Source organism: Harpia harpyja, chromosome 4, assembly GCF_026419915.1.
Source record: "Harpia harpyja isolate bHarHar1 chromosome 4, bHarHar1 primary haplotype, whole genome shotgun sequence".
Taxonomy (NCBI): domain Eukaryota; kingdom Metazoa; phylum Chordata; class Aves; order Accipitriformes; family Accipitridae; genus Harpia; species Harpia harpyja.
Window position 1 is genome coordinate 5289226 of NC_068943.1, and position 24392 is coordinate 5313617.

At 37.5% G+C, this 24392-nt stretch overlaps 1 protein-coding gene across 3 annotated transcripts in view; it reads left to right on the forward strand.

The window, feature by feature from the left end:
* Nucleotides 1-24392, forward strand: part of STK24 (serine/threonine kinase 24) — a 65677-nt gene that overhangs the window by 6447 nt on the left and 34838 nt on the right. For 2 of the 3 annotated variants that reach the window (XR_008234927.1, XM_052785738.1), the window contains exon 2: nucleotides 11921-12151. Coding sequence is in view for 1 of the 3 variants with exons in the window: in XM_052785738.1 (XP_052641698.1) it covers nucleotides 11921-12151 (231 nt within the window). In the remaining 2 variants the exon portion in view is untranslated. Of the gene's footprint in view, nucleotides 1-11920; nucleotides 12152-23960; nucleotides 24099-24392 lie in introns of all 3 variants that reach the window. The other variant, XM_052785739.1, reaches the window with a different exon arrangement.

Genomic DNA, 24392 nt, shown 5'->3' on the forward strand with positions numbered 1-24392 from the left:
GGTAATTAACTGTAATGTATAGACTGCTCTGTCTTTGTGGAGCAGTTTGCGGTACTCAGTCTGTTAGGTTTTGGGGTTGACTTCATCACTTCATAAGTAGCTGAAGGATTTATTAGGACAGCTTTTTGGAATAAGGATTGACAATAGTGAATCCTTGTTTTTTATGAATCTCTGTGTTACGTTGTTTCAGCCCTTCTGTGGTTTTGGAGCTAGGCTTTTTAGACAGGCTTTCTAGGATTCTGTTTAATTTTAAATGTTTGTATAGAGGTAAGGTGGGATGTTTATACAGAGGTAGAGGAGGTAAGGAAAGGTACTCTAATTTCCAAAGGCCGAGCTTACAAAATCTGGTTTTGGATCTTTGCTCTGGTATCAGTCACATCCAAGGTGACTGGTTGTCTTTGTCAGTTACTGAGTGGCGAATGTCAATGTTCACTTTTCTGTCTGAACTGTTGTCTCACCATTAGTGTCAACAGCCTCTAAACGGGAAGAACATAGTTCCATCAGTGGCCTTCCAGAACAGGGAAACCAATGCCATATGACAAGTTTCATTGACCAGTTTCATGTTTGAGTAAGGTGCCCTTTTAGTCAACTGCCATCTTTGTTCGCCAGAGAGACAAAAAATTACTGATGCGGTAAATACATTTAAATACTGGGGCTTGTGTTATGAGTGTTGTACAAGGCTTTGATGTCAACTTTTACATAGTGGCATCTTGTCTGTTTCTGAGGTAGGAAATGGATATATGTATCTTGGCTATATTTTTAAATATTGCTTAAATTCTTTTCATGCTCCCTTTCTTGGGTGTGGCAGGGGGGCATGTACCAAACACTGATGAACAAAGCTAGCAAGGCATCTAATACAAAATGCTGCATGCTAGAATAATTTGACCTGGCTGTTGCTTTTGTGGCGATACACCTGCCTGCATTGGTGGAGCACTGTTTAATGTGTGGGGCTAAAAGTAATAATTTGTGTGGATGCAGCTATATAATCAAAACCTCTTTTACTTGTAAACTCTTTAAATTGAGGACTTTGAGTTCGTCCGTATACATCTGTTAATCGGGGGGTAAATTTCCATGTATATGTATGCACCTGACAATTATAAGAGAGACGATACATTTGGAAGCATCCCTTCAGTGTACTGAATTTGAGATGTAGAGGGAGAAATTCTGTGAGAGAATTTTTATGAGAAGACGCCATAAAGATAACAAAATGACTCTATACTACATGAGAACAGACTCAGAACAATTTTGATCTCGGGTTTCCTAACCTATCATCAAAATGATCTCCCTTTCTCTGTAGGGAAAAGTTGTTTTTATGGTGGTCTTCAGCTTCCATATTCCAATTCTGTTGGTACAGAGAAGCTTGACTGTGAATGTAGCAACTTCATTTTGACAAAATTGCTAACTCATTTGAGCTGATGTGTTTGGCTTGTATGCCTAATTGAGTCTTGAGCCATGATCAGTACAAGGTGATGATGGCTTTCACAAGTTAGTTGATATAAGTAAAATTCATTTGTTTGTTTTCCCAAGCTTGTTTTAAGCTTTAGTGTATTACCTGAAACCAAACTCCTGGATATGTTCAGGACGTATAGGTCCAAAATCAGATAAATGTAGTTTACTTTTGAAGAGGTGTATTGAATAGACAGTCTTTTTCAGTGAAATTGCTTTCATAAGCCAGTAAATACTTTGTTTATTGGAAGTATTTATGCATGGAATTGTTTCCTCTTAGTGGACAAGAACAGATCTGAGAGTAATAAATGTTTAGGTTGCCCAAGCATCAGGTTGTTCCATGTGTTGATTCTACATTAGTATAGAACTAAGAGCCTTCTACAGTGTAACTCCATAGAAAGTGAGGCTTGAAACAGGAAAATTTTGGGAATGCTTGTACTCTCCATTCTATTTTTAGTTGCACTGTTAGGCAGCTTCTTAAGAGACATACATTTGGATTTTCTTGTCAGATGATAGAATGGGTGCAAGAAGAGTCTCCCCTCAAACGATGAGATTGCTGTAGATCCTAAAACTCATTCTTTTTCTTCTTTTCCTCAGTTAGTATTAATGCAACATAGATTTCTAAATGCCTCTATTAGCATTATTTATTCAGCCATTTGTCTTAATGGTGGGAATTTCCACAAAGAGCCACTACTTTCTTTTTTCTTTTTATCAATAGCTTAGCTAATTGAGAGGGATTTTTTCTTTTTTTTTTTTTTTTTTTTACCATGTTTGATCTTTTTAGTAAGAGGAAACAAGTGAGAGTCATTGTTCTAAAACTATTGTTTGGGACTCTTTTCCTTAGCTGTCTGTCTCTTGGTGTCTAAAATACATTTTGGGTTTCACTGCTGTGCTGTGTCTACTGATGATACTTGTTTGTTTTTTTCATTCTGTGCTCAAGGCATGGAGAGATTTTTCTATTGCAGTAATTTATGTTTTAAAAGTGTAATGGATGGAAAGGAGGAAGTCAGCTACAGGTTATGAAAGTTTTTAGTGATGTTATATTTAAAAAAAAAAAAGACTGAGAAACTATTCAGAAATTCTGCATATTTAATTGAAATTTATTCTTTCTGAATGCTTGTAAAAAGCAGGGTATAGTTAGGTAACTATTAATTTTGGTATTAAACTCTTAATGTTGTACACTAAACAGTTTTCTGAATGAAAATCTGAATGAAAAATACCGTAAAATTACAGTGTGACTTGTGCAGAGAAAATTGCACCCAGAAAATGGTATTAGATCACTGGGAATTTGGAAGCATGCTTTGGATATCCATGCTATTGATAAAGAACTGAATGTTTTGTATTCTGAATCTCAGATAAGTGCATCTTCCTTGAAAGTAAGTGGAAAGAGGATTATACAATGGCTGAGGAATACTTTTATGATACGCTAACTTTAGGCAACTTTTTAATGTTTTTGTCCTCATTTGTTTGTGACATCTGAAGTGTTTGAGATGGAAGGTTTTACAGCTTTATTCTTCGCTCCTGCCCATTATGACCCACTGAAGTTTCATTGCAGAATTTATGGCAGTTGTTCCTTTTAATGATAGTTAATATATTGCTAATTCTTCCAACTCTTAGCATTTTTTTTCCCAGAAAAAACAATTTCCTTATGGTAGTGTGTGTCTGAATTGAATAATTACAGTATTGGAAATAGAAAATGAGAAATATGGAATGTGTATGTTTGAAGAATAAAAGAAAAGAACAATCGTGGGTTTTTTTTATCGTCAACAAATTCTCAGTGAAACAGCTGGATCTTAGTTTTACATCTGGTTAGTACAGATGAATGCTTTCATTCTAGTCTTTGTGCTTTTCATTAAATGTTTTGCTGATTAGTCTTCTGAAAAGAAAATAAAAATCAGTTGTTGCTGTTCATGATAATTATGAAGTGGCTATCCTAGTTCAGCTGATTTTACTTTATTATCAATAGATGAAACTGAGAGATAGCTCCCTTTGGTTCAAATTTTAAGGCTGCTTAAAAATTCCTTTTTTTTTTTTTCCATGTTTAGATAAAAGTCCCAGACTATAAATCTAAATACTGTAATATATTTTGTCCTTTGGGGTTAGTTAGCTGCTCTTTGAAAATATAGATAGGGCTTGACAAAGTGCAGTAAAATTGAGTAATTTATTTTCTGCATACTGCCTCTGTTTTATTTCAGTTTCCCACCAACTGCAGGAAATAATCTTGTGTATTGTATCAGTTATTCATATATGATGTATATATATAGCTGAAAGCAAAAACTTGCAAGGTTCAGAGAAAGGTAAAACATTGTATAGGAAAATTTGAGGCTTCTTGTTCCTCGAAGTAGTTTTTCCTGATGTGAAACCATCTTATATGAGTGTTTTGCGGAGTTGGGGTTTTTTGTTTTTTTGGGGTTTTTTTTTTTTTTTGGTTGTGGCTTTGGGTTTTTTGGTTTGTTTATTTCCCCCCCCCGGCTTTGATAGCTCAGGCTTGCGGGAGGGCTGCATGGTTTGAATTTGTGCATTTTAATCAAATTTACAGTGTATCTCCACTGCTGCCACTTGTTCAGCTAGCTTTGTGGGGATAAAAGTAAAAATGAAAGCTGTTTAATACTGGTCTGTGTGAGGTAAATAGGCTTTAGATGGCTTTTGAAAGACTGCAAGTGGCAATACAGGAAAACCTTCGCAGTGCTGCTTCTGAAATGGAGAGCTGTATGAAGAAGGCTGACATCAAATGTGCCAGCTGTTTAGTTTGACTGGCTTTTTAGGCTTGAAGTTCTCTGGATACTTGAGAAAATTGCCTGTATGAACTTGTCCGGTAGATTTCTGTTCTCTGGTCTTTAGAGAAATTAATTTAAAGAAATGATGTGTAGCAATGGTGTCTCTTTTCAAAAGAAATTCATGTATTTGCACAGTAAATTTAGCAGTAAAAATAATTCTTGGTGTGACAGAAATAATGTATCACAGAATAGCCGAGATTGGAAGGGACCTCTGGAGCACATCTAGTCCGCCTCCTGCTCAAAGCGGAGTTAGCTAGAGCAGGTTGCTCAGGACCACATCCAGCCTAGTTTTGAGTATCTCTAAGGATCCACAACCTGCCTGGGCAGCCTATTCCATTGCTGGACTACCCTTACAGTAAGAAAGGTTAGGGTTTTTTCTTCCTTTTTTCCCCCCCCCCTTCTTCTGAAGTTTAAATGGAATTTCCTGTATCTCAGTTTGTGCCCCTTGCATCATGTCCTTCCACTGGGCACCACTGAGAAGAGTCTGTCTCTGTCGTCTTTATTCCTTTCCATCAGGTATTCACACACGATAAGATTTCCACCCCTGCCAGCCTTCTGTTCTCCAAGCTAAACAATCCCCACTCTTTCAGCCTCCCCTCATATGTCTGATGCTCCAGTCTTTAACTGTCTTTGTAGCCCTTCACTGGTCTCGCTCCAGTATGACCATGTCTTGTGCTGGGGAGCCCAGAACTGGATGCAGCACGGCAGATGTGGTCTCACCAGTGCTGAGTAGAGGGGTAGGATCTCCTCCCTTGACCTCCTGGCAATGCTCTTCCTAATGCTGCCCAGGATACTGTTGGTGTTCTTTGCCACAGCGGGACATTGCTGGCTTATGTTCACCTGGATGCTAATGTCTTCTCTTTCAAGCCACTTGCCAGCCAGTCAGTCCACAGCCTGTACTGGTGTATGGTGCTACTCCTCTACAGGTGCGGGACTTGGCATCTGCCTTTGTTGAATTTCACGTGGTTTCTGTTGACCCATTTCTCCAGACTGCCAAGGTTACCCTGAATGGCAGCACAACTAGTGTATCAACCACTCCTGCCAGTTCTGTGTCATTGCCAAACTTGTTGAGGGTGTGTTTTGCTCCATTGTCCAGGTTATGAGTGAAAATGCTGAACAGTATTGACACCAGTATTGATCCCTGGGTAGTGACTGGCCTCCAGCTGGCCTTCGTGCTGCTGATTTTCTAGCCTCATCCCTGTACCCTTGGACAATGTCTCTATATTCTTCCTGGGTCACTTGACCCTGCCTCTACCTCTTGTATGCTTTCTCTTTATGTTTGTGTTTAGTCAGGAGTTCCTTTTTCACCCATGCAAGTCTTCCTACCACCTTTTCTTCTGTTCCTGCATGTCAGATGGATCATTCTTGAACTTGGAGGTGGTAATCCTTGAAAATCAACCAGCTCCCCTTGATGTCTCTTGTCTCTAGGACTGTTTCCCCTGGAATTCTTCCAGGCAGATCCATGATCTGTCCACTCATCCTTGAGCCCTTCACCAGTAGGATTGAGGAGAAAACCACTTATGCTCCTATGGCATATGACACTGTGTAGTCATGCTTGATATGCTCCAGGTCTCCCCAGGCTATTTTGGTGGTGCCTGATGTGGAAGAGTAGCATGGGGTAATAGTCCACGTGCTGAACAAGCCTCAGCAGTCTCTCCAAAATATCCTAGATTGGAGTCCCTGGCAAGCACCAAGCTGTCCTAGGCAGCAGGTCAGATCAGCAGATTGGGACTTCTGTCCCTCACAGGGAGGGAGTCTGCCACTACTACCACTTGCAGCTTCCTCATGGTGGTGTCATAAAATGAATGGTTTGGTACCCTGTTTCCATATTAAAGAGATTTATTTGTGTAAGTAGTACAAGAGTTTGAGCAAAAAGTTGATCCACCTTCTTGTAGAAGATAAAAGTTGTTTTGTTCCTTTAATGTGGTAGGTTACGCACCTAACCTGAGATACTCAAACTTCTCAATTGCTTCTGATGAATACATATGAAGTAGTTGGTGTTTCTGTTATGATCTTCTGAAACTAATTTCTGTCTGAAGTTGAGATTTCTGTGTGAAAGGAACACCAGATAATCACCAAACATGTTAACAATGAACAAACCTGCAGGAGTGGTGTGAGAAACAATGTCATGCCTCTCTTCTCCCTCTATTTTTATCTTTTGTTTTTTATCAGTTGAAAGAAATCTCAGCATCTTGTTTAGAATGTGAAAATGTGGTGATGTGCAGTTATGGGGCAGAGGAAGAAATCACAAAGACAATTCCTCAAATGGCAGTGGCCTGAAAGTCTTCCTCTATGATTTCAAGTGTTCTTAATTTTGTACTATAACATGCATTGACTGTGCTATAAAATTTAATTTGTGTTTGAAGTTCTGACTTGGATGCAAATAATTTGAGAACATATCAGCTGAATGGGGTCAGATCATAGGGCTATCTAGTCGTGTTTTGTCTTTGACAGTGGTAATTGGAAGATGTCTAAGAAAAAGTGTAAGAATACAGTAACCTGTAATACTTCTGTGGCATACTTCCGCAGCTTCTGCTAAATTTTACTACTCAAGGATTTCCAGAGCCAGAAGTTATTATCTTGATGGATTTTTTTTTTCTTCCATTAGTTCTCCAGTCCTTAATGATTTTGTAGGGCTTGCTGTCTGCAACATCCTATTACAGTGTGTGTCCAGGTTTATCTGCATGCACGTGAACAAGGTTCAAAACGTTCTTTTGATCTCCAAGTGTGGTAGCAGACAGCAGTAATCACCAACAATCACAAGCCGGTTCACCATGTGGTATTTTATTTTCACCAGAAATCTCTGAACATCTTTAGATGATGGTATTTTGGGCTCAGTCTTGATAGGGAATGAGGATTGGACTGATTAATTGGAAATTGATTTGGTGAAATGAAAAGCATAGAAAATGAGGTGTTGAAAGATGATTGTCTATTATAAAGAGCAGGCACAGAGAAGTTAGAGATCTGCAAGTAAAATCAGTTGCCCAAATAAACTTGAGAACTTCAATATGGAGATGGCTTGTAATTCTTGTAAGTTAAAGAGAAAAATAGGGTTTTTTTAACCCTTTTCTACAATAACTGGATGAATAACCCTTCATAAAAGGAGGTTAGAAATAAGAACTGGAATGAGATGCAGAAAAAGACTCAGTTAAAGCTGCGTCTTAGGTCAGAATAGTTATGGATAAAGTTTGATCTAACTAGTTTGAATTTCAGTAACATTTTCTGTTGAGCTATAGGGGTAGTTGTGCAGATGAGAATTAGAGATTCATAAAAATAAATACATTGTAAGATGTGTATAGTCCTGGCTATGAGGAGAGTACTGGAGAGGTGATGTCAGAGTGGATGATACTGCTGGTTTCTCCAGGATTGTTCTTGACAGTTGGTGACTGAAAAGTGACCTTGGCATAAAAAAAGGCAATGCATACTGATAAAATTTGCTGATGGTGCAAAATTTAAAGGCACGCGTTATACTTGAGAGGCCATTACTGAAGAACTACACAACCTTGAGGATTTGAATTACTGAACAAAATAGCACGAAGTGCAAGGTGTCATAAGTGTGAATTATTACAAAGAACCTTTGCAATAGGCTGGGAGCTCATTAGTTGGAAATGCAGAGGATTAAGAAGAGGTGAGTGGGTTTAGTTGGTCACAGCTGAGTTGGAGCCATGAGGCCAAATTGAGTAAATAGGATCTGAGAATGTATCGGACTATCTTTATTCTGTAGAAGTGGGCAACAGTAATGTTAGATACTGACAAGACTTTTTAAATTTTGAGTGAAGTATGTTTTCCTGGCTGATTAAGGTCAAAAGTAATGAATCCAATGTGGAACAAGTACAGAGAAGTTGCTCAAGTTATTGGGTGAATGGTGGCTCTGCTTATGGTGAAAAGTAAAGAACTTTGTTCTGCATGGCTAAACAAGCCGGAGACTGAGACTGGATGGTTGCGATTGGTGTTCAGAAGTGTGAAAAACTATTCAAAACAAAAACCAAACTAATTCAAGTGGTTATGGAAATGGAAAATTCTGTAATCATTAGATCTAAATGTTCCAGAATTTGTTTTTGATTTGCCACAATATGCATTCTGTGACACACTTTGAAGGAAATGTTTTAGTGGTAGAGGTCTAGCTCCTTATTAAACAAAGTGATTAGCTTTATCCTTTTGCAGCAGATGCTGCTGTTCTGTTCCGTGGTTTCTAGCAATATTCAGTGTGCTCAGTTACATGAAGGCTCTTTTATTGGTTCCCTTATGTTAATGTTAGTAGGAAAAAGCTATATGCTTAGTGAAAGCTTGCAAAGAGTAGATTCAGCAAAACTGTAGTGGCAGAATCTATGGAAGATATTTTCTCTATTCAGTCATACAGAGAGAATGTTTATGAACTATTTGTTTATTTTGGCTCTGTTGGAAGTATTTACAGAAACCAACAAAACTAAATTTGGCGAGAATCCTTTCCAGGTGTGATCTTGGAAAAATTAATAGGAATTGGCCACTCATGTACTTTCAAATTCAGGTAGTTCATTATGTATCTGGAGGCCTGATCTCACTGTTTTGAAATAGAGCAGGTCATTAAAGAGAGGCCAACTGGTAGTTTTCCAAAAACATGGGTTGCCAGTAGTTTAAGGCTCTCATGTCAAACACCTGGTCTCCTGAGAAGAAAATTCACACCTTCTTACAGAGCAAAAGATTTTTTTTAAACAACTACTACCTCTTATTGCTCAGAGCAAAATTCAGGAATGGCAACTTTTAAATTTTAAAACTAAGAAAAGAATTTACAAAAGTTCTGATTTGGGAAGGAAGAGGCTTTTTTTTTTTTTTTTGTAATTAGAATTAGTAATTTGTCAAGGAACTTGGAGAAAGAACTATTATTAATTTTAATTATATTAATTCCAGCTACTATTGAACAATTAACATTTCAAAAGGGCTGCGAAATTTTAATTGTAAAAAAAATCAAACGGGAACAATCCTTCCTTGCTTCTCAGAACTTACAGGAGCAGTTATCTTCCCTGCTTTTCTGGAATTATTAACACAAAATGACTCGGAAAATGTTCTTTTGCAGTTGTTTTATAAAACTGTCAGCCTAATACCAGAATCCCAAGAGCCTGACACTGTAAAAATGAAGCTGTGAGAGTTTTGCAAGTCTCTGAAGACTGTGGTGTTGTGAAGTAATGGGCTTTAATATATGATTGTAATAGAAGTTTGGGGGGTTGAGGGGAAAAGGGACAATAGGGGGTGAATACATATAGCCAGCAGATCTCAAAGAGCTGCTGGCAGGTAGGCCTTGTATTTTTCTCCATATGAACAACTGCAGTACACTGTGACTGAGTACTGCTGGCTTTTTACTCTGTAGAGGTGAAACACTGGAATTTCCTAGGCAGCTGTGACTGGGATTGGTTTGTGACTTACCCAAATGCCTTTGTAATGATGTAATGCTTAGACTCCTGTGGCTAGTGAATGGAACTAGAAGACTTGCGTGTATGGATTAGGCATGCACAGCTCTCTACAGCACATCATCTCGAATTCTAACACAGTATGTATGAAAGCACAGACTGATAATTGTCTTCCACAAGGGAAAATATTTGATGCAAGTGTTAAGGTTATTTTTATTCATGGAGAATTCTCAGAGAAGACTGTTTTGAATATTGACAAAAGAGCATTCTGTGGGGCACGAGGAGAACCACTACAGCATGATTTGGTTCCTAGTTTTGTGATCTCTCATAAATGATGTCCCAGGAAGCATTTGTAAGGGCTAGTGTGTAGCTAAAGGATAACTACAGTTGCTGGAAGACATGAAGTGCCCTGGTCTGGTTTCCAAGTAGTAGATATATTAGCATTTTATGTATACAGTATTTAATAGTGTGTAATAGTATGTAATTCTCATTACATTGAAATTAAAGGAGGAACAAGCTTCTTTTAGTGGAAGGGAGTTGGATCTCTTGCTCTGTTCCTTTTAATAGCAAAAGGGTGATAAAACCCCATGTCCCTTCTGTTTGTTTCCTGAAACTGACTTTGGATAGAAAGATGGATCAATAAGATGTAAATCAGGGGGAAATTCTTGGGGCTGGTGAAGTCTTGCAGTATACTTAGAAGAGTGTTTTTTTCTTCGGACTGATCTCGCCAGTGGTCCATTCCTAGGATGATCATCTGAAAACTGTGATGTCTTGTAGATTGCTTTAAAGTATTAGAAGTAGTAGTGTACTCACAATTTGCGCCACATGATGACAGAATCCAGACTGCTCCACAAACACACTGCTGAAGAATTGAGTGGGACCAGGTACCTGGTCATCGAAACACCTAAGTCAGCTGTGAAATTCAGATACCTCCAGACAAACTAAAATATCTTCTAGACTGTCTTTCTCTTGGGGCTGCATGGGTTAATTACATAACTTTTGAGATGTGAGAGGAGAAATAGACAGAAGTATAGGTGGGGGATGCTCTATAAACTGAATCTGATTGTTAAAGAGAAAATGTTGGCTAAATGCATGTCAGTGGTAACTTAGAAATTATTCCCCTCTTTATGCTTCTACAAAGTTTGGCTAAGTATAAACTGTGTGGTTTTGTGCTTATTTAGGCATTACTGAATTTTTCTTGTATGAGCCTTTTTCTTTATCAACAATGTATTTTCACTTAGCATGAACCTCATCCTTTTAAGAACAGTAACAAGTCTTTTGAAGTGTTTGTTTTATTTCTTAAGGGAGAGATTCTAAGTAATCCTATCCTATTTTTCTTCATTTCATGACTATTCCCTCTACCTATGACTTTTCCAGTTTAATTATAATTTATGTATATTTTTGTTAGCTATAAAAGCTCCTTGCTGTTAGATTAAGAAGGTACACAATGGAACTTATCATCTGTGCACTGAAAGTGAGAAGTCTAAGAGCAGCAGTAGCTAGCTGAAACTTGGCAGTGGAGGAAGAACAAATATGGCAAAGTGGTCCATCTAGGTCTTACATTCGCATATGTAGGTGAGCACTTGTAGTTTTCATACGACTGTTCAAATCAGGATGACTGGGAATGGAATGTATTTAGGAGTGAATGAGTTTACCCAACTGAGAGAAGGAGAAAAAGAAAAACAAATCCTGCTCCAGAAAACCTTGGTGTCAGGGATAAGGAGGAAGCATGGCAGTTCATGCAGGTGATCCATAGTAGGAGAAAACTGAAGAGGATTTCTTGTCACATCAAAAAAAAAGGAAATACTAGTTTGTGCACTGCAGAGTGGGAACAAAATCCTTAAAAGGATGAGATATGTGAAAAATTCAAGAGAGTAGGACCCTGGGTTCTGGGAAGGAACCAATTTCAAGAGAAAAGGCTAGATGAAAGGTTTACTTTTATTGGTAGTGGTATGTGATCTATTTTGGTTTTAACAGAAATCAATTCTTCATAAGGATCTTTCATTCTCGGTGCCTGGGTGCAGTTTATTGACAAAGAAAAAGAAATTGAGGTAGCAGCACTTTCTGGTGCCAGATAGGACAAAACCCTGTCACAGGGACGGTGTTAAATTTGTGCTTTATATACAGGGAAGCATAAACGTTGCAGTGTGTGCATGTAAGGGATGTAGGAAGAACACGTTAATTATGGAGATAGAAAAAGAATAGCTGGATAAATAGGAATGTGTAGAATTTGAAGTGTTTGTTGCCTTTAAAAATATTGCATTTCATTTTAATGTTACAAATACTGAGTAACTTTTCTCTTATTTTTAACAGACTCTGAAGGCAGATCCAGAAGAACTGTTTACAAAACTGGAGAAAATTGGTAAGGGCTCTTTTGGTGAAGTTTTTAAAGGAATTGACAATCGGACTCAGAAAGTGGTTGCTATAAAAATTATTGACCTAGAAGAAGCAGAAGATGAAATAGAAGACATCCAACAAGAAATCACAGTGCTGAGTCAGTGTGACAGTCCATATGTAACTAAATATTATGGATCCTATTTAAAGGTAAGATGCTCAGAGATGATGGTGATTTGATTTTATAAGTAATTCTTTTCTAAGTTATCCAATCGTGCCTGTTTTTGTTGGCAAGGTTTCAATCAGACCTCAGTTGAAGAAAGATATATTTTTGTCCTTTCAATTCTAAAGGAAGAATGAGTTACTGCATTTTGTGAAGTATGTGACAGAACTTAATAGGAAAAAAAAAAAGCATGTGTCTTTTGCTATTTCTGTACAAAAATAAATTAAATTAATTTAAATAACATCAATTTGTTAAGCCTGAGTAATATGTTTAGATTCTCTTAATATTAGGAGAATGTAACTCTAACTGTTGTTTAAATTCAGAAAATATAACCTAAGTCTGCATTTGAACTGTCAAAACATTAAAACCAACGTAATATCAGCTGTTTTGTGAAGCTTGAAAGTTTTTGTCAGGGTTTGATTAGTGGCAAAGCTTAGGTAGCTTTTCAAAGGAGACTGAACCTAGCCTTGATCTGAGTGATTTAAAAATTAAAATCTAAAAGTTACTTTATTTGCACATTAGCAAACAGCACATTAGCTGTAAGTGAAGCTAATGGACGGGGTTTCCATTAACTGCCTTCTGAATCTGTTTCCCTTCCCTCCCCCTACCATATTAATTAATTTCAGGGTTCAGTTCTAAGTGTGTCAGATAGAGGTGTTTTTGTTTATATTTTTAATTGGGTGGATATAGTGATCTATTACCTCTAGAAGGTAGTGAAAATATCTGGAAGCTTTTGGTACTACTTTATTTCTTTGGTCAGACTTTGTCCTCATCTGGATAGCTCTTTCTTTTATAACAGTGAGATGGCAATCTAGATGAAGAGGTGGTTCTCTTGACAGGGTTTGAAGTTACAAGTAGGCAGAAAATACTTTAAAATTAATTTTCAGTCTGCTTTTGCTTTTGTGGAAGCATTCTATTTATCAACAAAGACATGAAGGTTCTGAAAGGGGGACCCCGTTATATCTCTGGTTTTCTGAGATTGCCAGTTAGTTTCCAAAGAAAAAAAAGGACTTTTTCTGAATCCAGGAGATGCATTACTGAAGGGAGAGACAGTTTTTCCTTTCTTCCTTGTGCTCTGAACTGGTTTGCTTGGACATCTTATCACTGAAGGCTTTATGAATGGTTTCAGACCCGATAACCTGTCACCAGTACTGGACTTAGAAGTTATGTATAGTTTAGATCTCAGAAACATCAGAAGACACATAATTGAGCACAGTAAATTGGATAAATTTTTCATCATAGCTTTTATTACTACTTTTGAAATTTCTCGGTCTAGGTTTGGTAGTTAAGTGAAGTCTGGCAAAAAGGAAAAAGTATTTATCTCCTGGACTGTCTCTCTGCTTCAAATCTGTTAATTTTAGAGGAGGAACACTAAGATCTTATAGGATAAGTGAAATAGAATACAAGAAAAATAGCTAGAAGTTTGATGGGAATGCCACTTAATAGTTTTTAAAATGTGTAATAGCACTGTGGCTGAAAAAGAGATTCCAATGTCCAAATTTGAACTGACTGAATGTCAGCATTCTGTGAAGATAGTATGGCAACTGTTGCTTCTCCTGATTGAAGGAGAGAGGAGGCTGTAGTGCTCAGTAGCCTGAATGAGTTTGGCTGGATGGAAGTGTCATTAGTGAAATTTGTGCTTATTGTTGTGAGGAGGACCCTCTGAAAATACTTGTACCTTCTGCATCCCTTCTGTCGAGTTCAGTAGCCTGTGAATTTTCCAACTTGTGTCAATTTTCTAAGATGCTGTACCAACAGTGGCTATGTATGACTTGGTTACTTTTGGAGGAAAGTACAGCTCTTTCTACAGCTAGTAGAATGTACAGCTAGTTATGTTTATTCATTACTTCATTATGAATGTATGTTGTTTTGCAAGACACTTGGTACTACAGAACTTTTGGTCTTCAAAACAAAAAACCTCATTTCTTTATGCTGTTAAAAATTAATATGTGATGGTTATTAGGTGATGCTGAAGTGAGAATCTTTGCAAAGGAAACATTTTGCAGTTCTATTAGCTTTCTAAATTGAGAGTCAGGTCTTCTTATTGGATAGTAATAATGTGTCATCAGATAGAGAGAGAGAGATTATTTGCTGCAGATCTTTGTTGTATTTGCAAGCCAGGACTGACATATGTAGTTCTAAAGGTTTGATTGTCTTTTAACTCCATTTCTGACAGTGTGATAATCTATCACCAAGGATGTTCAACACCTTAATTTTCCACATCTTGAGTGATTAGGAGACATTATTTCTTCCATGATGGCACAGTTTAGCAGTAATTACAAGAAAGATATTAATGTTTTGTCACAGAATGCTTACTTCAAAGAAGTTCAAGTGGGAAAATGGTAGGATCTTAGGTTATATTGCCAGCCGCTGCAGCAATTGTTATTCTCTAAAGCCTGTGCAGCATGATGCATGCTGGCCATGTGTCTGGTGGATCTTGGATAGAAAGAGGTACTGTTTATAGAGAACTCTTAAATTGATTTTATATAAATTATTTTGGCAGACAAACAGCAATTTGAATAACAATTTCGATCTCTCTCATTTTTTTCCTTCTGGCTCTAGATCAGTCTTTGTTTCCCTAGGTTTCTTGCATATCCTTTGTGAGCTGAAGAGGTGTCTTCTATTATGTAATAACTTTTTTCCTAAGTACTCCCATGTCAGTTGTTAAGTAGGAATAAGTATCTTCTATGAGAACTTTTTGGTATTTATTTTGTTATAATAAGTTTCAAGGTACTGGAACAGAAAAATTTCTATCTCATTTGGGACACTGCAGGCCGGATGATTAATATTTCATGTCCCTTTCTAGAACAAGCTTATGTAATTGCAGTATACCTGCTCTGAAGTCCTTTAAAATGTTTGACAGATTTTAAGAGGCATTCTGTATTTTCAACAAACATGATTAATCGGCATTGCCATGAAGACTTCTGTATTTTTGAAGATTCTCTAGGTAGCCAGAATGGTTTGTGGGCTTTGTTTGTTTGTTTTTGGTTTTGTTTTGGTTTTTGTTTGGTTTTAAACACCTGAATAATCTGTCTTTGAGAAATCCTTGTATTATTCTTCATTCTCTGTCATTCCACAGCTCCTTCAATTAAGCTACATGATTATACATGCTAGTGTGTTAAGGGACCTGTTGCTTGAAATCTTAGAAGGCTTATATGATACTGCTGTACTTGCCTGAGGCCTCTTACTGTCTTCAGATGATGTTTGTGAGAATAGCTTGTCAAGCTTTTGGTGTCTACTGCTTGATATACATGGAAGTACAACTTGAAATGAGTATTATCATTTAATGAGTTAATGACAGTTACTTTGTCCTAGAAATTTACATTTTAAAAAAAATAATTAATTTTTAGCTACTTTTTAGAGTAAGGTGATATACCCAAAAGCCTTGTTAAATTTACTTAGTCTAGAATTTTTTTGTATATCCTAACTTCATCTTTTCAGAAATGTGTTTGCTTTATGGAAAAAAAAAAAAAGAGCTATATCCAGAGACGAAGCCATATCTGTGTGAGGTATTACTGCTTTAACACAGTGAGTCTTAAATAAAAAGCAGCATATTGCTCGCATAGACCAAGTCTTCCATTCCCTCTAGACTTAGTTCTTTACGTCTGTTGTTGGAGGTTTGTGTGTAATTGCTGTGGTCAGAGTTCATTCAAATAGAGCAATAAGCAGTGGTGAAGTGGGTACCAGTTTAGGTTGTCATCCTGAATATAAATTAATTTGCGGAACATCTTTTTGTCAGAAACCCTAAGGTCTTTATATAAAACAGAAATGCAAATACTCCTTTCTAAAGCCACATTTTAAAATATGTCTTCATGTTCCCATTCTATTGGGACAAAGGACTTTTGTCTACTGTAGGAGATAGTAACTAGAATGTTGCTCTTAAAGCATATCACAGCAACATGGTTTATGTGGGTGCATATATCTGGAGGGATTGCCGTTCCTTATCTGCCATGGTGTGTTTAAAAACCTCTATCAATGTTCCTTAATGAAGTAGGCTTAACAAAGTAGGTAGTGATTCCTGTTCTCTCTTCTCTGGGAACTATATCTATCCCTGCTGTCTTCCAAATGAAGGGTTCATCTGTTCCATCTATGATCTGGTTAAATGGTCCATGGATAGAAGAATTATAGTTCTTTTTAGATCCTTATAAAATTCATTGATGAAACTTTGCTGGGTCTGTTTACTTCCTTAGATTTTAGGTAATGGCATCCACTGCCTCCTTTGTAATGGAATAAGGATTCTTTGTGTTTCTTGTTAGATTTATTTTATTTTTTTATTTTTCTTATAAAATTGTCTGAAGTTATTTGCTGTCTCTTCTGAGTTTTGCCATGCTGTAACTCTGTAAAAGTATTGCTATGCTACTTATTCTAAACGTTTTTCTGTTTAGGAGCCTGTTGGCTCTGCTTTTTGCATCTTATTCTGCTTTACCAATTTCTTAAGAGCTTAGTTAGATTTGGTTCTGAAGTTGCTTCTCTTGTCCATTTTAGGCCAAGTTGTTTGGAATCTCTTTAATTTCCAAGATCCAGATGCCTCTCTGATAATGTTTCTTCAGTTTTGCTAATAACTTTAATTACTGGTTTATTATAATTTCATAACATTTTCATATTTCTTTGATCTTGTATTATTATTCAGAATTATATAAGAGGAAATTAATTTATCTTTAAATTGTTGAAGAATAAAGTTTCTTGTCTTTTTTTTATATATGTATGACATACATATGAAGAATAAAGAATTTTGGCTTTTTTTGTGTATATGTATGTCACGCTCAAAGCTGAGGTTAATATGTGTATATGGGCAGAAGCTGAGATCAATGTGTTTATAGATGTATGTATACATTAAAAACTCTTTAAATTCCCTGTCAGACTTCTATACATATGAATATAATGGTAGAGCAAATGGTCACTAAGTAGTTTTAACATCCAATGTAACTCGGTACAAGTGATACTGAATTGGTATTGAGCTAGTCTTGTAGTATGTATTTTAAAAAATATTACTGTCTCTAAGCTCATGTTTCTTCATCGTTCAGATGTGTTTTTCTTGCATACTTTGTACCTTTTGAGATACCCTCTTTTGAACTGTTTAGACTTCTTGACCCAAGGAGAATCAGACTTGTCGTTTATTTCTCCCCTTTTTTTACACAGACAACTTCCCATATGTAAAAGTATTTTAAGAATTCTTAAAAAAAAAAAAAAAGTTATAAGAAGAACTGATGCTGGTAAGGTTCATAAAGGATAGCTGCTGATAATTTTTGTTTTAGTCTTTATACCTGTATGGGTTTTTATTTCATGTCTAGGATATATTATATCTACTGCTGAAAGTCAAGCTGGTGTTTATATAGACTGCAAGAAAACAGAAAATAGTTTCTGGTTAAATTTTATGAATGACACAATATACCCTCAAGAAAAAAAAAACATGCCACTTCTATGAAGTTGATTAACTGATCTCTGTAGAACAATGAGTTCAGGCAAATGAAGTCTAGAAATAAAGATTTATTTTTGAAAAGCAGTGATTCTGAAAGTAATCTATAGTTTATTTTAGGTAATTGGATGAACATGGGGTGGGTAAGGAATGCTGTGGCTGAGCCAAAACAAATCTTGTGTTGGCTAGGGCTTTGGTGTACATGGCATCAGTGAGGCCATTCTTGGAGTAATACGGCCAGTTCACAGTGTGGCTGGAAAGCTGTAATGCATTCAGTAAAGAGCTTCAGGAACAGTTTGAGGTTTGGAAAGCCTGTATTCCAGAGAAAGACTGAAGTTCAGGCTTGATTTTGTTTATTCAAGAGAAGGTTTGGAAGTGACTCTGTATATGAAAGCTTTTCCATGTTTAAGTGGTGATAGTTCAGTGCTTCCTAATCTGTTACGCCAAAATACAAGAAGATGTAATTGCTGAGCGGTCAAGCTAAGCAAATTTCATCTGGTAATCACACACACTTTTTTAAAGGGAAGATAGCTTAAATGTTTTAAAAGTTCGTATGAGGTGGATTTTATGTCACTTGCAGTTTTTTTTTTTTTTTTTTTTTTTTAATTTTTAAAAATTTGCTGAGTTTAAAGAATCTAAGCTTGCATGCTTTAGGAAACTCAAGGACATTAATGTGGATAGGTTGAATATTCTTGCCACAGCAATCTAGGTAATGCAACTTTGAATGCGGGTGTTTATACGTGACTTCAGTAAATTCTATGTCAACGTCCTCTTGCTTTACAGGTTTAACTGGTTTATTTTAACGTTTATGAGCATCTCTGAACTGATGTGACCTTAAATGTATACTGTGGGTCAGCCAGAAGTTAATGGACTTGGTGCATTCTGTCATAGTTGATATAGCAGGCAGCCTGTGGCAGGTTACATCGTGATTGTCAGGGTGGGAGGGCAGTGCAGAGATTCCTGCTTAACATTGGGACTGTCGAATGCACTGCAACAGGGGCTGCTACTCAGCACAGGGAGAAGTGAAATGTGTCAGTAGTGTCTTGATGTTCCATCATTTGTGTTGTGTGCCCAGCCCTACAGCAGCAGCTACTGCCCTTTCAGACTTGACTTTTGCAAACCAAAGTCACTGAACTTTGGATGGGGGTTAGGCACACTTAAATGAAAAAACTGTAACTATCTCTCATTTTGCCTGCTACAATTGCAGCCGTGTTGTCATTATTGCATTTAGTAAGGGGTTGAGGTGATGGAGTGCCTTCTCTGTTCTCTTGACCATAGCCAGATGGAATTGTCTTATCCAGTAGGAATTACTGCAGCTGAAATGAGAGGGGGGCTGGGACTGCAAATTCTCTCTTACTGTGGCAGTGTTAGGAACAAAACGAGGCACAGGTTCCTGTGAGGCAGTCCCTGTTCTGCTATGCTTTTTTTCTGAAGCCCCTGGTAACCTGCTGTGTTCTCACCAGGCAGCACTAGCCTCCAGAGGAGCTGAACAGGCATTGCTTTTGTTTGTCTGCAGTAATTGTGGAACTGGCATCTGGCTGGACAGCCCTGAAAGAGGTAGCAAAAGAGTTTCTGTAATGGTCCTGGTAGGCTTTCAGATCTAGTCAGCTTACTGATTTAAAGAACAAGTTGAAAGCTTCCATTGATGCAGCCCCTAACAGCAGTAAATAAGACAAAGGCAAAAGGGTGTGAAAGAACTGATGAACTCTAGCACAAGTGGTTTTGCTGTGAGGCCCTGTTTTCATATTTAAAAAAGTTTGGTCCCTTCTTGTTTCAGAGATGGTTACCTTGCAACTCTGAACCTTTGCTGCCCATAGTCTTTACTACTTGTGTCTTTCTCTGTAGCCATTTGTTGTGCTTTTTAATGAGAAGAGAGTCCCTTGTTTGCGTTGTCTTTATTCAAAGATATTGTTTTGAATGTGAATTTAGAAACTTTTTATTCCACTACTTCCCTTCAGCAGTCCAAGGGATTATTGTCACTTTCTGGAATCTGCATCATATTGTCCTATTTTTCTGAATCTGTGGAAAAACCTACCTAGTAAACAGTGTTTACCTCAAGAATTTTCCTGTTTATCAGTGTAATCAGTTCCACACTGTTACTCATTTGTGGCTAAGTAATTCTTACTGTATGAGTGTATCCAGATTGGGAAGCATCACTAGTATATCTCAAAAAACCCCTGAGAGTTCGTAATAACTATATTTTGTATTACCCGACATTTATGTACTTAACTGAGTTGATTCTGATCTTATTTTAAATAAAAATTTAGAAAGCTCAATGCAAAATATCATTTCTTGGAAGTAATATGTTTGTGTTGTGCTTGTTGTGATGGCCTTAAAAGCTGCCTCTGTACTGCTCTGATTGCTGGCTTCTGTATGGTATGAAATACTCTGTTCATAATTTCATGTCTTGGTACCTGCCTTTAGGAAGATCTAACAGGTAGCTGCTGCTGAAATAGGCAGCAACAGTATCTTGTTCCCCATCCTGCTTTCATGTTCCTGTCATTTTACTTGTATTGGACCTGTTGACTGTGGAATGACTTGGTTCATCTGGGAAACAAGTTTCTCCAATGTCTTCTCCTGCCCCTTCCAAAAGTAACCTGGCTCTTGAAAAGAGCAAATCCCAAACCCTTACAGATTAGCCAGTCCAGACCTGTGGCTTCAAAATTGCTAGGTCTGGTGAGAGGAGGAAAAAAAAAAAAAAAAAAAAGTGGAGTTGGGTGGCCCTGAAGTTGGGAGGTGGGGGAGAGAGAAGAACCATGAATTTTGGTAACAGCTTGCTTCTAGGTTAGCTGTAACATGAACCCTTGTATTTAGTTTGGCCATACAGGTCAGGATGACATAGCATTGCTTTCTAATACTATGTAATATTGTTTACGTCAAACGTCCTCCTGTATCTTGTGTGTTAACTGTTACGGTTGTTGCTGCAGGCCTGTGAGATATCTGAAAAGGGATTATTCGTATGGTACCTAGGTACAAGCTTTTTCCTGCTGCTGCTGAAAGGGGAAGTCCAACTCTGCCTTGCAACTGGCCAATTCCTCACCCTAGCAGCAGGGGTTATTTCAACTTTCAGTGAAGTGGCTCACTGAGTAGGCAGGGGACTAACTGCCCTTTTTTTTTTTCTCTTTTTTTTTCTTTTTTTTTCTTGTTTTTCTTTCTTTTTTTCTTTTTTTTTCTTTTTTTTTTTCCTTAAGGATGGGGGAGGATTGTACACTGATGGTTCAGATTGGTCTGAAGTTTTATGGGAGCACACTGTGAAATTATTGTTTATGGAACTTCTTTGATCAGCCAACAGTAGTGCTGAAAAAAGCATGTGTGTGTGTATGTATTTGTGCCCAGGTTTAGGTGGAGTAGTTCCATGGGCTGGTTCCCCACCTTGTTGCCCAAATCGGCTTCCTGGCACAAGGGTTTTCAGCTAGAATGTGACCAATGGCACTATCAGGTGGCTGCCAGTCTATTGACCAGATGTTCCCATGAACCTCTAAAACACTTGCCATTTCGATTGAAAACTTTCTTTATATACCTCTGTCATAATCTTGTGCTCTTACATAGTTACTATGTTTGTGTGTCATATTTTTAATGTGAACATTAGGTAGTTTGTATTGCTCAGTTAACTTCCTTTTACATCAATATACTTCAGCATTTATACAGTTCTTTGGGTCAAATGGATTCTTCTAGGTCTTCGTATGGTCTGTATGGAGATAGTTGTATAAAAGCAGAAAAGTCACATTCTTTACACATATAAAGGAATATTATCTTACGGCATGTTACAGAGCATGTTAATAAGCACATTAAAATGGTTGAATGTAGAACTTTCAGAAATTGTTATTTGGAAAAAGTTGGTTAGAGTAAAAAATATTGAACTTCAAAAGGGAAGTTCCACGGTGAATAGGTTTATGGACTGTATTAGTTCAAAACTATTGCAGTTCTTGTATTTAGGAGCCAGTGTTTTCAACTGAATTCTTAAGGTTCTTTCCATCTAGTTTTTTCATTATACTACTTAAGGTGTAAGCTGTTGCATAACATTTGGGATAAAAATCATCATTTGGAGTTACTGAGGCTTTCTCCCTCTCTACCTTCTTCAGCAGTTCCTTGAAACATCAATTTGTAAGAAGGAAACAAAAACATAGGGGAGGAAGACAGTATGGAAATGATGGGTGTGAATAGAAGGTATTTTTAGCAGTAATTAGAGGTCAGGGGAAGAGTTGTAAAGAGAAAAAGTGGAAAATAATAAGGGGTTTGCAGAAAAAATTATGTGTGCTTGGCAGAAGTCCGAGTTGAAGAACCTGGGCAATTCTAGGGCTGATACATACAACTTCCTTAGTAGTAAGAGTTTTGAAGAAGGATTTGCCTATGAACATTCTGTAAAGGAAGCAGTGGAATTTAATAGCAATGTGAATGCAAAAGGTGAAGGGAAAAGAGGAGTAAAGATTTACAGGCTGCAGAGCGGGGATGTGAAAGATCTTGGAAGTTGTATATACAAGTGGTGAAAAAAGGATTAAACTGATGGGTGGATTGATATTTCTGAAAAGGAGAAGTAAATTTGAGTTGTACCTTTCATTTTGAATTTAATTGTATATAATGGGTAAACAGGAATAGATGTCAGCATTAGAGCAGTTGTTTTCTGGACAGTAGAGGTGATGGGGTTCTTGTACTCATATTTTCTGTTGGAATTTTGTTTCTGGTCTAGAGAGGGGAGTAATTCATAAAACCCCTGAGTGTTATTGGTGTGAACTACCCCAGTTAAATAGGTTTAAGATACCTAGGTGCAAGTAGGGTGACATTTTCTTGGAAAAAAAATTATTAATCTCAGTATTCATCAGACGCAAGGTTCATTTGTTAGTTCTGCTTTTGTTCTAATGCAATTTATCTGGACAAATGAATTCTGTAAAGTAATGCTGATTTACTTTTGCTTCCAATTTCCCATTTTGGGACTTAGTACAGTTTATTAATAACCATTTGATATATCTCTCAGTAATATTCAGTTCCATATGGAGCTTTGATAATGGGTTACATTTTTGTGTTTCTTGCCTTCTTTGTGACTGTCCGTAAGAGGTGAATAGATGAAATGTTGGGATTGTCATAGAACCATGTAAGTCACTTGTTAATCTTTGTGTGTCTCTTTAAATGGACTTCCTGGGAAAAGATCTGCCACAGATTTCAGTTAGGTTTTTTTTCCCCCATAGGTAATGACTAGATAGGCATGGTTATGAAGTAGTTATTTGCCTGGTGGACAGGGAAGGGGGGGAAGACTATTGTCAGGCCCACTAGGTAGTAAAATAATTTAACAGTTAAAAGGATAATGGTTGTAAGGGACAAGATTTTTCACTCTCCCAATGCTGTTTTTTGAAGCGAGAAGAGGGAAAATGGGCATAGGCAGGTGGGAAGAGAAAGAGTATGGAGTTGTGTACGCTTAGTGTTCTGAAGAAGTGGTTACACAGTCCTTTAGGAAGTGAAACGTGTACAGTTCTTCTGTTGTATAAGTTTCTTGTGTTTACTAGCTAGGAACTGGTTTTGCAGCCAATATGAGAAATATGTGTCTGTTTGCTTCTACTATAATATACTTTGGTAGAAGAATTACAAACCAAGATTGCCCATTAGTTTGGAGCTCTGGGAAATCGTGTGCTTAATATGACATGTCTGGGCTTGTGACAGCCGGGCTATAAAGATCCATTTCTATGGTGGAAGCGCATGTGCCCAGGAAATGTGCCAAAGAGGCTGTGAATCTGGACACTGTTAGAGATGACTCACGCTAAGGAAAACGTGGAGCTCGTGGCTCTAGCATGTTGGCATGCAAACACAAAAGTCTGCTAAATGTTCTGCAGAAGGAATCTTTTATCAGTACTGTGACAGAACTTTCATTGTTTTTTTTTCCTAGCAAGTGGTTCTGCAAGCTCTGTTATGACTAGCTTATGGCAAAAAGAATGCATTTAAGGATTAATTGTATACTGCTGTGGTAATTGTAAGAGGTAATTGTTGAAGAGTGACTGCTGCATTAGATTGTAGAATACATTGACTAGTATGTGTGTCTAGAAATGAAAATGTGATATTGTTTCTTAATCTGAAGAAGGCTGGAGTTTGAGTGTTGGAAAATGATTCCAAAGGCAAATAGCTTTTTTTTTGTACATATATACATGCGTAAAATACTGTATACTGAGGTGGTTCTGCTTAGTCTGAAAAATCATGTTGCCTGTGTTTTTCATGGAGTTCATCATGTCCAAACTGGAATGACCAGTTCTTCTCTTTTCTTAGTCTCTGTTCTGCATTGGCTACCCAGCATTTATTTTTTTCTTTGTGGTTGAACATGTTAGATGGCTGACAAACCTTGATTAAAGGACATAAATGCGCCACATGCAAAACCACAATGATTTCTTTGATTGCAGGGACCTTTTGGCCAGCTTGCAGTAAGGACTTGTGTTTAGAAGAGAACATTTGGGCTCATCTGTATCTCCCTCCCCTCAAAGGGATGGCAGCCCGAGGACAGCTAGCATTCATCCTGACGCCAAGAGACTTCAAAGGAGGTAAGCGCCTCAGAAATGCTCCCCAGACAAAATACTTCTCATCAGTCCTACACCTCAGCGTGGTAATATTCTTTAGTACAGCATTACCATCTCCTAAAGGTTTCTGTTCATCGCTCCTTCATGAAAATTTTTTGAGAACTCTGTGAGGCCTCATCAGCTGGTTGCAGCCCCCTTAAGATTCATGGAGATGTCCATTGCTGTCAGTAAACCTCATCCATTTGCTAAAGAACGTGCCCCCAGTGTAAGGGAAGAAGACATTTTATACTTCCTGGGTTTGTACTCAGACTTGTGCTC